This window comes from Salvia miltiorrhiza, chromosome 5, assembly GCF_028751815.1.
Source record: "Salvia miltiorrhiza cultivar Shanhuang (shh) chromosome 5, IMPLAD_Smil_shh, whole genome shotgun sequence".
In the NCBI taxonomy this organism is placed as follows: domain Eukaryota; kingdom Viridiplantae; phylum Streptophyta; class Magnoliopsida; order Lamiales; family Lamiaceae; genus Salvia; species Salvia miltiorrhiza.
This window is the reverse complement of record NC_080391.1, coordinates 43785687-43798566: the sequence shown is the minus strand read 5'-3', so window position 1 is coordinate 43798566 and position 12880 is coordinate 43785687. Positions and strand designations below refer to the sequence as shown.

Sequence of the window (12880 nt, the reverse complement as noted above, 5' to 3'; positions counted from 1 at the left end):
ATTTTTTTATTTTATTTCTATAGTTTCTTTCTTTTAAGTATATAGTTTCTTTCTTTTTACTTGTAGTTTCTTTCTTTTATAAGTTTCTATAGTTTCTTTCTTTTAAGTATGTAGTTTTTTTATCTTTTAATACTTGTAGTTTCTTTCTTTTAAGTATGTAGTGTTTTTCTTTTTTCTAATACTTGTAGTTTTGGATGATGCTCTCTACCTTGATTTACGCTCTCCTATACAAAGTGCTCTCTTCATGGGTTCTCTCTTCGCAGATGAGAGATAAATGAACAGTAGGGAAATTGGTGAATCGGCGAGTTGACCGTCTCTCTCGCCCGATCTGTCTTCCTCACGAGCTCCACCGCGAGCTGCTCCGACAAGGCCGCCGACGTCGCTCAACGCCGTTGCTTTCGTCGAATCGGAGCGTTGACCGCGATCTCTCTCTCTCGCCCGATCTTCTTCCTCGCGAGCTCCACCCCGAGCTGCTCCAGCAAGGCCGCCGGCGTCGTTCATGTTTGGAGGGCCGGAGCCGCGAGCCTGCTCCCTGCCCCTGTCCATTCCAGATAGCAGCCAGTCCAGAAGCCACCGGCCAGCCGCAGCCTCGTGCCCCGCAGCAGTGGCCACCTCCGGTCTCTTCTCCAGAATCCCGTTGCGCCTCCTCCGAGATCCGGCAGATCTGGTGCCTTCTCCACCACCGCGCGAGATCTCTGGAAAGATCCTCGCCGGTCGCGGCTCAAAGCTGCGTCGGAGCGGAGCGTCGACCACTCCGGCAGGAGCTCCTAGCTACTTGTCGCCGTTCACAGTTCAACAACCCGATCTAGATCCCCTCTCTGGGGAGACTCCAGATCCTCAGACGCTGCTCGCCTCTTGCCGCCGTCGCCGCTTCTGCAATCATGTCGACGGGTGGGCTTAACCTACCGGTTGTCTCCAACAATTTTATTCATAATTCTTCCCTGCCACACAAGAAAAATCATAACCCATCGGGGGGAATTGCTAATGTGTCAAGCTCTGTTCTGCCAGAGGCATCTCAGCTGCACCGGAACCCAAGCCCGCCTGTGGGGTTGGCGGCAGTTAAGCCTACGTCACACCAGTTTCGTGTGGATGGCTCGTCTGCCGATCAGCGCAGTCGAAACATGGCTCCTAATGCCAATCTTCCAGGGAAGAATTCTAATATTGTTCCAGCAAATAACCGCTCCCAACAGAAGACGGCTAACACACCTCTTCTCAAATCATATGTCGATATTACTGCGAATCGGACGCCGCGTCGTCCGGATGTTGCTGCACATCATTATCATGCTCTACGTCCTACAAAAGAAGGTGATCACTACTGTTTCAAGATGCCTACAGAGCTTCATTTGAAGCAGATTTCTGACCTTAATCATGCTTTGACGGGAAGGTTGTTGTTAAACAAAGGGGAGACGCCCAAGCCTGCGTTGATGATTAAAAAGGAGCTTCAGAACATGTGGAATATCAGTTCGCCTTGGCAACTCATTCCTTTGGGTAAAGGATACTATACCATAGTCTTCCAGAACGCAGAGGATAAACAACGAGCTAAAGCCAAGTTGATTTGGGAAGTTTTTAATGGACATCTCCGCCTTCGCGAGTGGGCGAAGAACTTTGATCCGTTTAAAGAACTCTCGTCGTTGGCAAACGTTTGGATTCGTATACATTATTTGCCTATCGAATATTGGCATGCGGTGGTGCTGGCTGGAATTGCACGTTTCGTGGGCCATCCGCTGAAGATTGATGGTGCTTCGATTACTCGAGATTTCGGACAGTTCGCTCGTGTTCTTGTGGAGTTAGATATGTCCAAATCTCTCCCTACTACGCTTCTATTTGATGGGGGTGACTATTCTTTTCATGTTGAGTTTACTTACGAGTACTTACCGTATTATTGTTCCAAGTGTAAGATCACGGGGCATTATCCCGATAAGTGTCGTAAAGCTAATCTGCCAGTGGAGGCTACTATGAAGCCGTCTGGAAAACAACAAGCAATAGCGAAACAATGGCAGGAGGTTTCTGAGCCAGGGATTTCTGGGGGTGAATCGATTCCGGTGGGGCTACAATCTGAACAGGTGCGGGCTTCACCAGCACATGGAAATAACTTGATACGACAAGAGGTTGTCGAGGAACAGCATGCGGTGCAGCAGAAGGTCTCATCATGCGCTGCAACCCTTATTGAGAATAGTTTTGCTGCTTTAGAGTCGAGTGAGCAGGTTGTGACGTCCCATGAGGATGTGAACGAGAGGGATGACCGTATTTTGTCAGGGCCTGATTCGTTGGAAGTTGTGCTAGTCCCGGTAACTTCGGAGCATCAACTGGATGACAACGATGAGGATGTGGATGAGGATATAGAGATGGAGACACCGAATGGAGTCGTGAATCTTGCGAAGAATGTGGCAGCTGCTGCAGAGGAGGGCAATAGCTTGCGGAATGAAACTTTGGCGCTTAAGGATGCAGTGGCGGAGAAGCAGTCGGAGGTTGGGACAGATGGTTTTGTGAGTGAGCAGGTTCATTCTCCGATTCAAAAGGAGGTTGTTGGAGATAAGCAGTCCAATCCTACTCCGGAGGATATTGCTGGTCGTATAAGTCGGTTAGAGGAGCAGGTTAATCAAGGGATGTTATTGCTCTCGGAGCCGAAGCGCGGACGTGGCCGTCCAAAAGGCTCGGGAAAAGGAAGTGAGCTTGGTCATGCAGTTCCGACTGATAGCATTAAAAACCGCCTCAGAAATGCGGAGGGTCTTGGATTTCAGCCGAGCAACTTCGTTGTTGATCATAGTAGCAGCAACACGATGCGTACTATGAACAATATTGCGAACCTCCGTTGGTCGGATGTAATTGCCATGGAAAATGATCGCAACAAGGATGATTATCATTCCAATATGGATTTTAATATTTGATTGTTGGTTTTTGCGGTAACGTTTAGACTTTTCTGAGCGTTTTGTTTTTTATCGGACTCTTTTAGAGTCTCTGTTCCTTGCTTGCGTCTTGTGCATTCAAGGGTTTTTATTTCTTCTTTTTATATTAAACTTCCATTTCAGCTAATACTTATAGTTTCTTTCTTCATTTAACATTTTTCTCACTTTTTTGACATATATATACACATTTTTTCTCTTTCTTTTTGTTTTTTCGGTTTTAAATTATATAGTTTCTTTATTTTTATCATTTCATTTCTATAGTTTCTTTATTTTTTTTCTATAGTTTCTTTCTTTTAAATATATAGTTTCTTTCTTTTTACTTGTAGTTTCTTTCTTCTAAAAGTTTCTATAGTTTCTTTCTTTTAAGTATGTAGTTTTTTTTTTCTTTTAATACTTGTAGTTTCTTTCTTTTAAGTATGTAGTATATAAATGACACTACAAGATTTCAAATGACACTACGACATTTCAAATGACACTACGACCTTTTAAATGACACTACAAGATTTCAAATGACATTTCAAAAGACACTACGAGATTTCAAATGACACTATGACATTCCGAATGACATTACAAACTTTCAAATCACACTACGATATTTCAAATGACACTATGACCTTTTAAATGATACTACAAGATTTTAAATGACACTATGATATTTCAAATGACACTACAAGATTTCAAATGACACTATGACATTTTAAATGACATTATGACATTTCAAATGACACTACGAGATTTCAAATGACACTACAAGATTTAAAAATGACACTATGACATTGAAATGACACTACAAGATTTCAAATGACACTATGACATTTCAAATGAAACTTCAACAATTGAATGATACTACAAGATTTCAAATAACACTATGACATTTCAAAGGACACTACAAGATTTCAAATGACATTACGACATTTCAAATGTCACTACATTTGAAATGACACTAAACCCTAAACCCTAAACCCTAAACATTATGACACTATGAAATGACACTATGACATTTCGAATGACACTATGACATTTCAAATGACACTACAAGATTTCAAATGACATTACGAGATTTCAAATGACACTACAACATTTCAAATCAAACTTCAACAATTAAAATGACACTATAAGATTTCAAATGACACTATGACATTTCAAATGACACTACGACATTTCAAATGACACTGTGACATTTCAAATGACACTTCAAATAACACTTAAAGAATTCAAATGATACTTGAAGAATTAAAATGACACTATGACATTTCAAATGACACTTCATCATTTCAAATGACACTATGACATTTCAAATGACACTCAAAGAATTCAAATGATACTTGAAGAATTAAAATGACACTTCAACACTTGATATTATAGTAGTGTCATTCGAAATGTTAAATTGTCATTTCAAATGTTATAGTGTTATTTGAAATATAGTAGTGTCATTTGATATTTTATAGTTTCTTTTGAAATGTTAAAGTGTCATTTGAAATTTTATAGTATCATTTGATATTTTATAGTTTCTTTAGAAATGTTATAGTGTCATTTCAAATGTTATAGTGTCATTTACAAGTAAAATAATGTCATTTTCTATTATTAAAAGTCTCATTTACCAAGAAAATGTCTTTTACAAAAAAAAATAGTGTAATTATGCATGTAGTGTTTTTTAATATAAAAGATAGTGTCATTTTTATTATTCAAAGTGTAATTTTCAATTGGGACTTAATAAACTCGTTAAACATGTAAAGCAAATGACAAAGCCATCACTGCACACAATATGAGAACCCAAGGCAGCTTCTGAGCTCTCCTGCTCCCAAGCAGGAGCCCATTCGAGATCCCACTTTCCCGAGGGCAAGCTCTTAGGGGCGCCCCACAGAGCTTCGGATGCCATTTTCTAACAGATTTTCAGATCAGATTGAAGGTGAGAACGAGACGCGAGAGAGATGGGGATATTTGCGATGGTGGCTAGAGGCGGCGCTGTCGCCGGAAATAGAGGAAAGGCCGCGGCGATCTGTGTGTGTGCGTCGTCTGTGAGATGTAGAGCCGCGCGCATTCTGTGAGCGCAAGTTTTAGGCGGCGCTCATTTAAGTTTTTGTGCTAAAGTGTAGTCTAACTGAAAAACGTAAATACTTTGGGTGAGGCTTCATTAATCCATAATTATGGATTAGGTATATCATTTATTAGAGTTTATTACTCCCTCAGTTCCATTTGTACAGAACCGATCACCTACCCACCGTGGGCAAGAATAACGTGCCCACCACTGATGTGGCAATGTTAATTAGAAAGGAGAATTAATAAATCTTACTCTAATTAAAATTATCTTACTCTAATTAACATTGCCACATCAGTGATGAACACGTTATTCTTGCCCACGGTGGGTAGGTGATCGGTTCTGTCCATTTGTATTAGCTCATTTACTCTCATTAAAGGGGCCAATACAAATGGGACGGAGGAAGTGCTATATAATACTCCATCCGTCCCACCATTTTAGTCCTCTCCCACTTTTCACACATATTAAGAAAATGCATTTAATTTTTATATTTTTATCTTTTATACCCTTATTTATTATTTTCACACATCATTTTCACATTTAAGTGAAGCATTAAATAAGGTTAATTTAGTAAAAACAATATTTTTATATAGTTATTAATTAGAAAAGTGAACTATCTTTTTGGGACATCTTAAAATGGAATAAGAGACTAAAATGGTGGGACGAAGGGAGTAACATTTGTTATTTTTATAATAAATCTTTATAAATTAGTAAAATTAATTGTGAGACACCAAAAATTATGAGACGAAAAATCCAATTCGAAAGATGGGGATGGGTAGATATGTTTGATTTGCAACTATTAACATGCAATGGTTATATATTCGAGTCAATTTTTGAGATAGTCATATTAAGCAATGAAATTCAATATTTGGTCATTTATCTAAAAAATACAAATTTTAGCCATTTTGACGTTATAGGACTATTTTACCCTTAATTAGGTGGATTGGGTTAGGGTTACGCGCGCGGATTGAACTTCGGATCGGGTTGGGCTTTATGATGGTACAAATGCCACTATTAGTGTCAATTGTATCATTCATTAATTACACTTGGTAAAATTAGTGTCAATTGTGCCAAGAGAAATGGCGTGGCTATTGACTTTCACGCGGCCGCTGGCATTTGATACAAATGGCACTATTAGTGCCGATTGTGTCATTTATTAAGTACACTTGACACAATTAGTGCCAATTGTGCCAAGAGAAAGGGCGCGACCGCAGAGAGAGGCGTGGCCGCTGACTTTCCTGCGGCCGCTGGCAGTTGGTACAAATGACACTATTAGTGCTAATTGTGTCATTCATTAAGTACACTTGGCACAATTAGTGTCAATTGTGCCAACGATCGCCCTGTGGGACAGTGAGTGAGGGAGAGAAGGGGTGTACGAACAAGGGTATTTTGGATCGAAATTATAGAAAATGATCATAATTTGTGTTTTTCAGACGAGTGGCCAAAAATTAAGTTTCATTGCTCAGGGTCACGACTATATGATTATATATTCTCCATATCTTATCTATCGACGTATATATATTTAATATTATATGTTAAAGATCCGATTCTATTATTGCAAATAATGTATATTTTACAATAGTTGTTGTATATTTCCTTTGGTTGACAAAAAAGTAAAGTTGTTTATGCATAGTATTAATGCACATATCTTCTTTATCTATTTACAGCAATACAATGAGTGGTTGGTAAAACAATACTGGCATTTGCATCCTGTGCAATGCACGGGAAAATATTTTTAATTTTTATATTTACATAAAATTAATTTTAATTGAATATATTTGAATTGAATATTAAAAAAATAAAAAATATTCAGAATTATAAAATTTTATATTATGAAAATCAAAAACAAAAAAATAAGTTAAAAAAATTAAAAATAAAATACTAATTAAAAAGAATTAAAAATATATTTATGCAAAAAAGATGAGAGAGGAGATAGAAATTTATAAAACTCTAATATTTAAACAAATTCAATTTTTATATTTTAGATCAAATGTTTTCATAAAATATACTCATATTAAAGCTCTTATCGTGATCTTTAATTTGATATGCATATTGAATATTTTATAATTAATCGAATTTCACAATTTTGGAAATAAATGTAACAACAAATAATAAGTTAAAGAAAATGAAAATAAAAAGAAAAATATATAGTTTAAACATAAACCTTCTATTTTATTATAACTACAAAATTGCCACTGAATTTTGAAATTGATTTCAAATTCGAAACTCCTTTTTTAATATAGTATAGATTTCCACAAATATTTTGTTTCAAATATTAATATTACCGTAGAAGGAAATTCTGTGAGAATATATATTGAACGTTGCATCTAAAAGGAAACAAAATATTAATATTACCGTAGAAGGAAATTCTGTGAGAATCTATCTATTATTAAATAGAATACATATTGAAGACCTCTCATTTATTCTCTATCCTATGTGGCACTCCCACAAGTGAGTATTTTGATCATTCTCAATTCAATATTATGTGGCATTTTATATCTTTTCTTCCTCCATCCCACATTGAAATTATCATAAACTTCATCAATTCATAATGTGTATAAAAGGCGCAATCTTCATGTAGACATCCGACCATCTATTTTTTCTACATTGATATTATATTTAATCATTGGAAAATATAGATAAAGAAATACTTATAATATGTATTTCAAATAAATAGTTTTCCACGTATTTTTATAACTCCAATAGATTTTCACATTGAATTTATAATAAACTTCATAATTCAAAATGTAAAAAGTCAAAATTAATTAAATTGCGATTTTATTAAAGAAGGAAAAAAGAAATAACCTAAACCCTTGAAAGCACAAGAAAGCAGACTAAGGGACGAGCCTCGTTAAAACCTCTATAAGGAAAACCCAAAGGGAAAAACCTTATAGAGGGAAAAAGAGTACTCGTCTAAAACAGAGCCAGCAAAGGGAAAAGAGCGGAAAGGGACCGCTTCCAGAACTCCGGCCTAACCATCGCCCTGAACCAGACCCGGCTCGTTTCCCTAACAGAAAAAACAACAAAAAAACTCCAAAAAACAGAAACCCGAAAGGCCAAAAAAACCGGCCAGTACAAGAACAAAAGCAGCAGCAAAACAAACCTAAAGGCAGTTCCACCATCATCAACGAAGGAAACGGCAGGAACAAAGACCAAACCAAGGGTCTTGCCTGAAGACTCCTGTCGCTGGCAAAGGCATTGCCACGACGCAACCAACGGAACCCGACTCCATATGACCCAGTATCTAGCGCACCAGATAACTGAAAAAAACCATATGGAACATTCCCACACCATAACCACCAAAAGAAAACCATCAGAATGTGGAACAAACTGAGACCCGAAAGGCCAAAAGATCGGCCAATACAAGAACAAAAGTAGCAGCAAAACAAACCGAAAGGCAGCTCCACCATCATCAACGAAGGAAACGGCAGAGACAAAGACCAAACCAAGGGTCTTTCCTGAGTACTCATGTCGCTGGCAAAGGCATTGCCACGACGCAACCAACGGAACCCGACTCCATATGACCCAGTATCTAGTGCGCCAGATAACTGAAAAAAACCATATGGAACATTCCCACACCATAACCACCAAAAGAAAACCATCAGCGCATACGAATATGACTATGAGTAGCCATATCAAGACGCACGGCAACTTTAATCTCCTCAATAGCATACGGCCACCAGCCTTCTTCTCTACTATAGTTGGCCATAATATCTGCAGCTTTATTTCCCTCTCTATAAATGTGGGAAATCTGAAGAGTAAAATCAGGAAGGAGATGAAGCACTTTATTCCAAAGAGCGATGAAACGCCAAGGCACCGCGGTCGATCACTCCTCAAGCAAATGAACGATATACATAGAATCAGACTCAATCCATAAATGAAGCCAACCCCGATCATGAGCAATGAAAATGGCTTTGATAACCGCAAGGAGCTCTGCTTCAAAAGCAAAGCCAACTCCCCCTTGTAATGAAAACAACCACGAACCCAACTAAAGTTATCACGGAAGACACCACCAGCCGCAATATTACCCGGGGCTCCCATCGCAGAGCCGTCCGTGTTAACTTTAATCCAAGGAGACACCGGAGGCCACCAGTGCACAGCAATGAAGTCCGGAGGAGGAGCAGCACGAGTAGCAACTCCAATCGATCTGAGAATAGTATAATCTTTCCAAGAATTATTCATATGACCAAGATTAAAGCTATTCTCCATCTCTTTAAAAGCAACTCTGACAAAATGGATGATCCGCCTTTGTTCAAAAATCTTGTTATCAAAGATGCAAGAGTTCCTCAGAGTCCAAATGGCCCATAAGATAGTAATAATTCCAGCACGCCAATAACAATCCAGCTGAGAGCTGAACTTATAACACCAGGCGCGAACAAAAAAACTATGCATATCAACAGCATCAGCAGCCTCCGTCAATTGAAACCAACTCAAGAACTCCAGCCAAATAGGTCTAACGCAGTCACAAGACCATAAGATATGGTCCATAGTTTCACTCGAGGAGAAACAAAAAACACAATGGTTTGGCATGATCATACCATGTCTAATCAGGCGATCATAGGTAGGAAGCCGATCATGAAGAATCCGCCAGCAGGCTAAGGAACGTCTGACAGGAATATAGGGCTTCCAAATCCAAGATCCCCAGCTGACGCGAGGAAAACGATGACAGTGATTAGCAAACGCAAGAGCAGCAGTGACCGTTCCATGAAGAGAAGGTTTCCAGTAACGAGTGTCAGACTCCTTGCCAATAGGAAGCACCAAAATATCCCCAACAATCTCAGGGAAAGCATTAATAAACTCCTGAGTGAAATGCCACACCCCATCATAGAAGTAATCAGCCACAGAATATCCGAGCAAATCAAGAATATAATGAGGAATCTTGCATTTCTCATGAATTCTGTAACCCAGCCAGTCATCACACCAGAAATTCGTGGCCGTGCCATCACCAATATAGCTGTAAGAATTCTCCACCAAATCTCTCACTTCGTCCTTGAGACCAAGCCAAACCGACGAAGAGATCGAATCACATCTCACTTGGCTGAAGATATCCAAGTAACGATCCTGCAGAATCGAAAACCCAAAATCTTTACCACAGATAAGCTTCCACGCCATCTTTATCAAAAAACACTTGTTCATTAAGGAAAAGGATCGGACGCCAAGACCCCCCTCTTCTTTGATGGCGCAAACACGGTTCCAGCTAACCGAACAAGAAGGAGTCTTTCTAATGTCGCCCGTCCAAATGAAATTGCGACACTTATCATCCAAATCTTTCAGCAAAGATCTAGGCCATTTATACACCATCATAGAATGCGTGATAGAGCTCTGAATGACCGACTTAACCAGACAAAGACGACCCGCCATAGAAAGAAGACGCCCACGCCATCTGGAAAACTTGGCTATAATCCGATCATGTATCGGTCTGAAGTAGGAAGCACGGACACGCCCGTCAAAGATCGGAACTCCCAAATAGGTAAAGGGGGCCACACTCTTCACAAAGTTCAATTCTCTCAGAATTGAACGCTTAGTGACGGCGTGAACTTTAGTAGAAAAATAGATATGAGACTTATCACTGCTACAGATTTGCCCAGAAATCCAACTATAGTAATCAAGAATCTTCTTAATCGTCTTCGCATTCCGTACAGAGGCCTTACAGAAAACCAAAATATCATCAGCATAAAGGAGATGCGTGGGGAAAAGCTTTGAACGAGTCATAGTCATGGGAGTAAGATGACCAGAAGTAACACAGTTGTGAAAAAGAGCGCTCAGGACATCCTCAGCAATCCCAAAGAGAATAGGAGAGAGAGGGTCCCCCTGCCTCACACCACGCGAACATCCAAAATAACCATAAAGCTTGCCATTGTAAAGAATGGATATTCGGGCAGAAGTAAGAATGACCTTGATCCAATCAATAAATCTAACGTCAAAACCCATCACATGAAGAACATTCACCAGAAAATCCCAACGGAGAGTATCAAAAGCTTTACGGATGTCAATTTTGCAGGCCATATTCTGTCCTCTGCTCGTCCGCTTCATACAATTAAAACCTTCAGATCCCATCAGAATGCAATCATGAATAGAACGACCACTGATAAACCCAAATTGATTATGCGAAACATAATGAGCCGCAATCACACTGAGCCTCGAAGCCAACACTTTCGAGATAATCTTAAACAAGAAATTGGAGAGAACAATCGGCCTAAGATCTGAAACAGAGATGACGTTTTCTTTCTTCGGAATAAGAATGAGAGTACTGGAATTGCATCCCGTCGGAAGATAAGACTTCAGAAAAAAGGTACGAACCGCATCCCAGATGTCATGCTTGATAATAGACCAACAAACCTGAAAAAACTTTCCAGAGAAACCGTCGGGTCCTGGAGAGCTATCTGCATCCATGTTGAACACCGCAGCAGTAATCTCTTCATCAGAAGGAGAAGCAGAAAGCACCGCATTGTGAGCGTCAGAAATAACAGGATCAATAACAGCCTCAATCGCCTCAATGCCAACAGCAGAGCCACTATCATCAGTAAAGAGAGTGGTGAAATAATCAACAATGTGATCCCCAATCTTGTCCTGGTTAGACTCCCTGGTCCCATCAATCATAAGCTGCGAGATAGCCTTTGGTTTATGCTTATAGCGAAGCGTAGCATGAAAAAAATCAGTATTCCTATCCCCATCCTTAAGCCACGAGACACGGCTTTTCTGCTGAAGCAAGCAACTCTTACGAGACAGAGCAACATTAATTTTAGCCTGAGCCTGAACCTCCTTGTCAAACAGCTCGTCCGTATAACCATGAATTGAGATATTCATCTGAATATCCATCAATTCTCTGGGTTCCATCCACTAAAGCATCAACGTTGCCAAAAGTGTTCTTATTCCAATGTTGCAGCTCCCTCTTCAGCCGTTTAAGCTTAGCCATAACCTTATAAATCGGGCACAAATTCCCGGTATCCGGTCTCCAAGAATCCTCCACTAAAGCATGAAAATCCGGATGCATCGCCCACATGTTTAAAAATCTGAAGAATCTATGTCTGGTTTGCGGCGGCAAACTGCACTGAAACACAATCGGAGAATGGTCCGAAGTTAACCTAGCCAAGTTCAGAGTATGAACAGAGTGCCACAAAGAAGAAAACGACTCCGAGTAAAGAGCACGATCGAGAAAGGACTCCACATGTCGAGGCATAAAGCGACGTCCAGACCAAGTAAACCGAAGGCCAGAAGTAGACGACTCAATAAAGCCAATGTCATCGATAAAGTCACAGAACTCTCTGCAAGAAGTCTGACTAGGCATACAACTGCTAATCCTTTCATGTGCTCCTTTAACGGCATTAAAATCCCATAAAATCACCATATTGTCAGCAGAAAAACCAATAAGATCAGCCCACAAAGTCCTCCTCTCAACATGAGTAGAAGCGCCGTGAACAAGAGCCAAACGGAAATCCAGAGAGTTCCAATGACAATCCGCAATGACCGTCTGATCCGAAGAGAAAACCAATCTGAAAAACACATCAGGATGATGAAAAACCCAAATGTTCGAACACCTGTTATGCCGCGTATTCTGGAAAGCAGGAATCAAATTAAGAGAAGACCAAAAGCTAGAGTTAGTATAACGAAAATCCGACTTTGGCTCAATAATACCAACAATAATCGGAAAGAAAGTACGACAGTGTTCCCAGAGGAGACGCTTAGATTCGTCCGTCAGACCCCGGACATTCCAAGCAAGCACATTCATGGAACTAAGAAAACATTGCGGGGTTATTCCCCGCTTCCACTTCATCCGCCCAACTTTGCGAAGCAATGTTACTCATGGATCTCGCGCTGGAAGATCCGCTTCTATCCACCACATAATCTCTAGGATTATTACCAGAATCATAAGAAGCTTTGAGCTTATTTTGAATAATTCGTTCAGAATTAGAGTTGGGCGTCTCTGGAGGCCTCC

The 12880-nt window shown here is 39.8% G+C and overlaps 1 protein-coding gene across 1 annotated transcript; it reads right to left on the bottom strand.

Annotated features, from left to right (window-relative positions):
• Window positions 1–7857: 7857 nt before the first annotated feature.
• Window positions 7858–12673, bottom strand: LOC131025969 (uncharacterized). The gene is made up of 4 exons (XM_057955749.1): window positions 11864–12673; window positions 8336–11784; window positions 8048–8188; window positions 7858–7951 (listed from the first exon to the last, which is right to left on the bottom strand). The coding sequence occupies exons 1-4, from the start codon at window positions 12671–12673 to the stop codon at window positions 7858–7860; spliced, it is 4494 nt and encodes a 1497-aa protein (XP_057811732.1).
• Window positions 12674–12880: the final 207 nt, after the last annotated feature.

Bases quoted from the DNA above. Each gene is read 5' to 3' on its own strand.
- LOC131025969 (XM_057955749.1), bottom strand. From the start codon at position 12,673: ATGAATGTGCTTGCTTGGAATGTCCGGGGTCTGACGGACGAATCTAAG. The intron at 11,785-11,863 runs GTTATGGCTAAG...TTGATGCTTTAG, and splicing joins ATTTGTGCCCGATTTATAAG to TGGATGGAACCCAGAGAATT. The intron at 7,952-8,047 runs GTTTGTTTTGCT...TTTTTCTGTTAG, and splicing joins GATGGTGGAACTGCCTTTAG to GGAAACGAGCCGGGTCTGGT.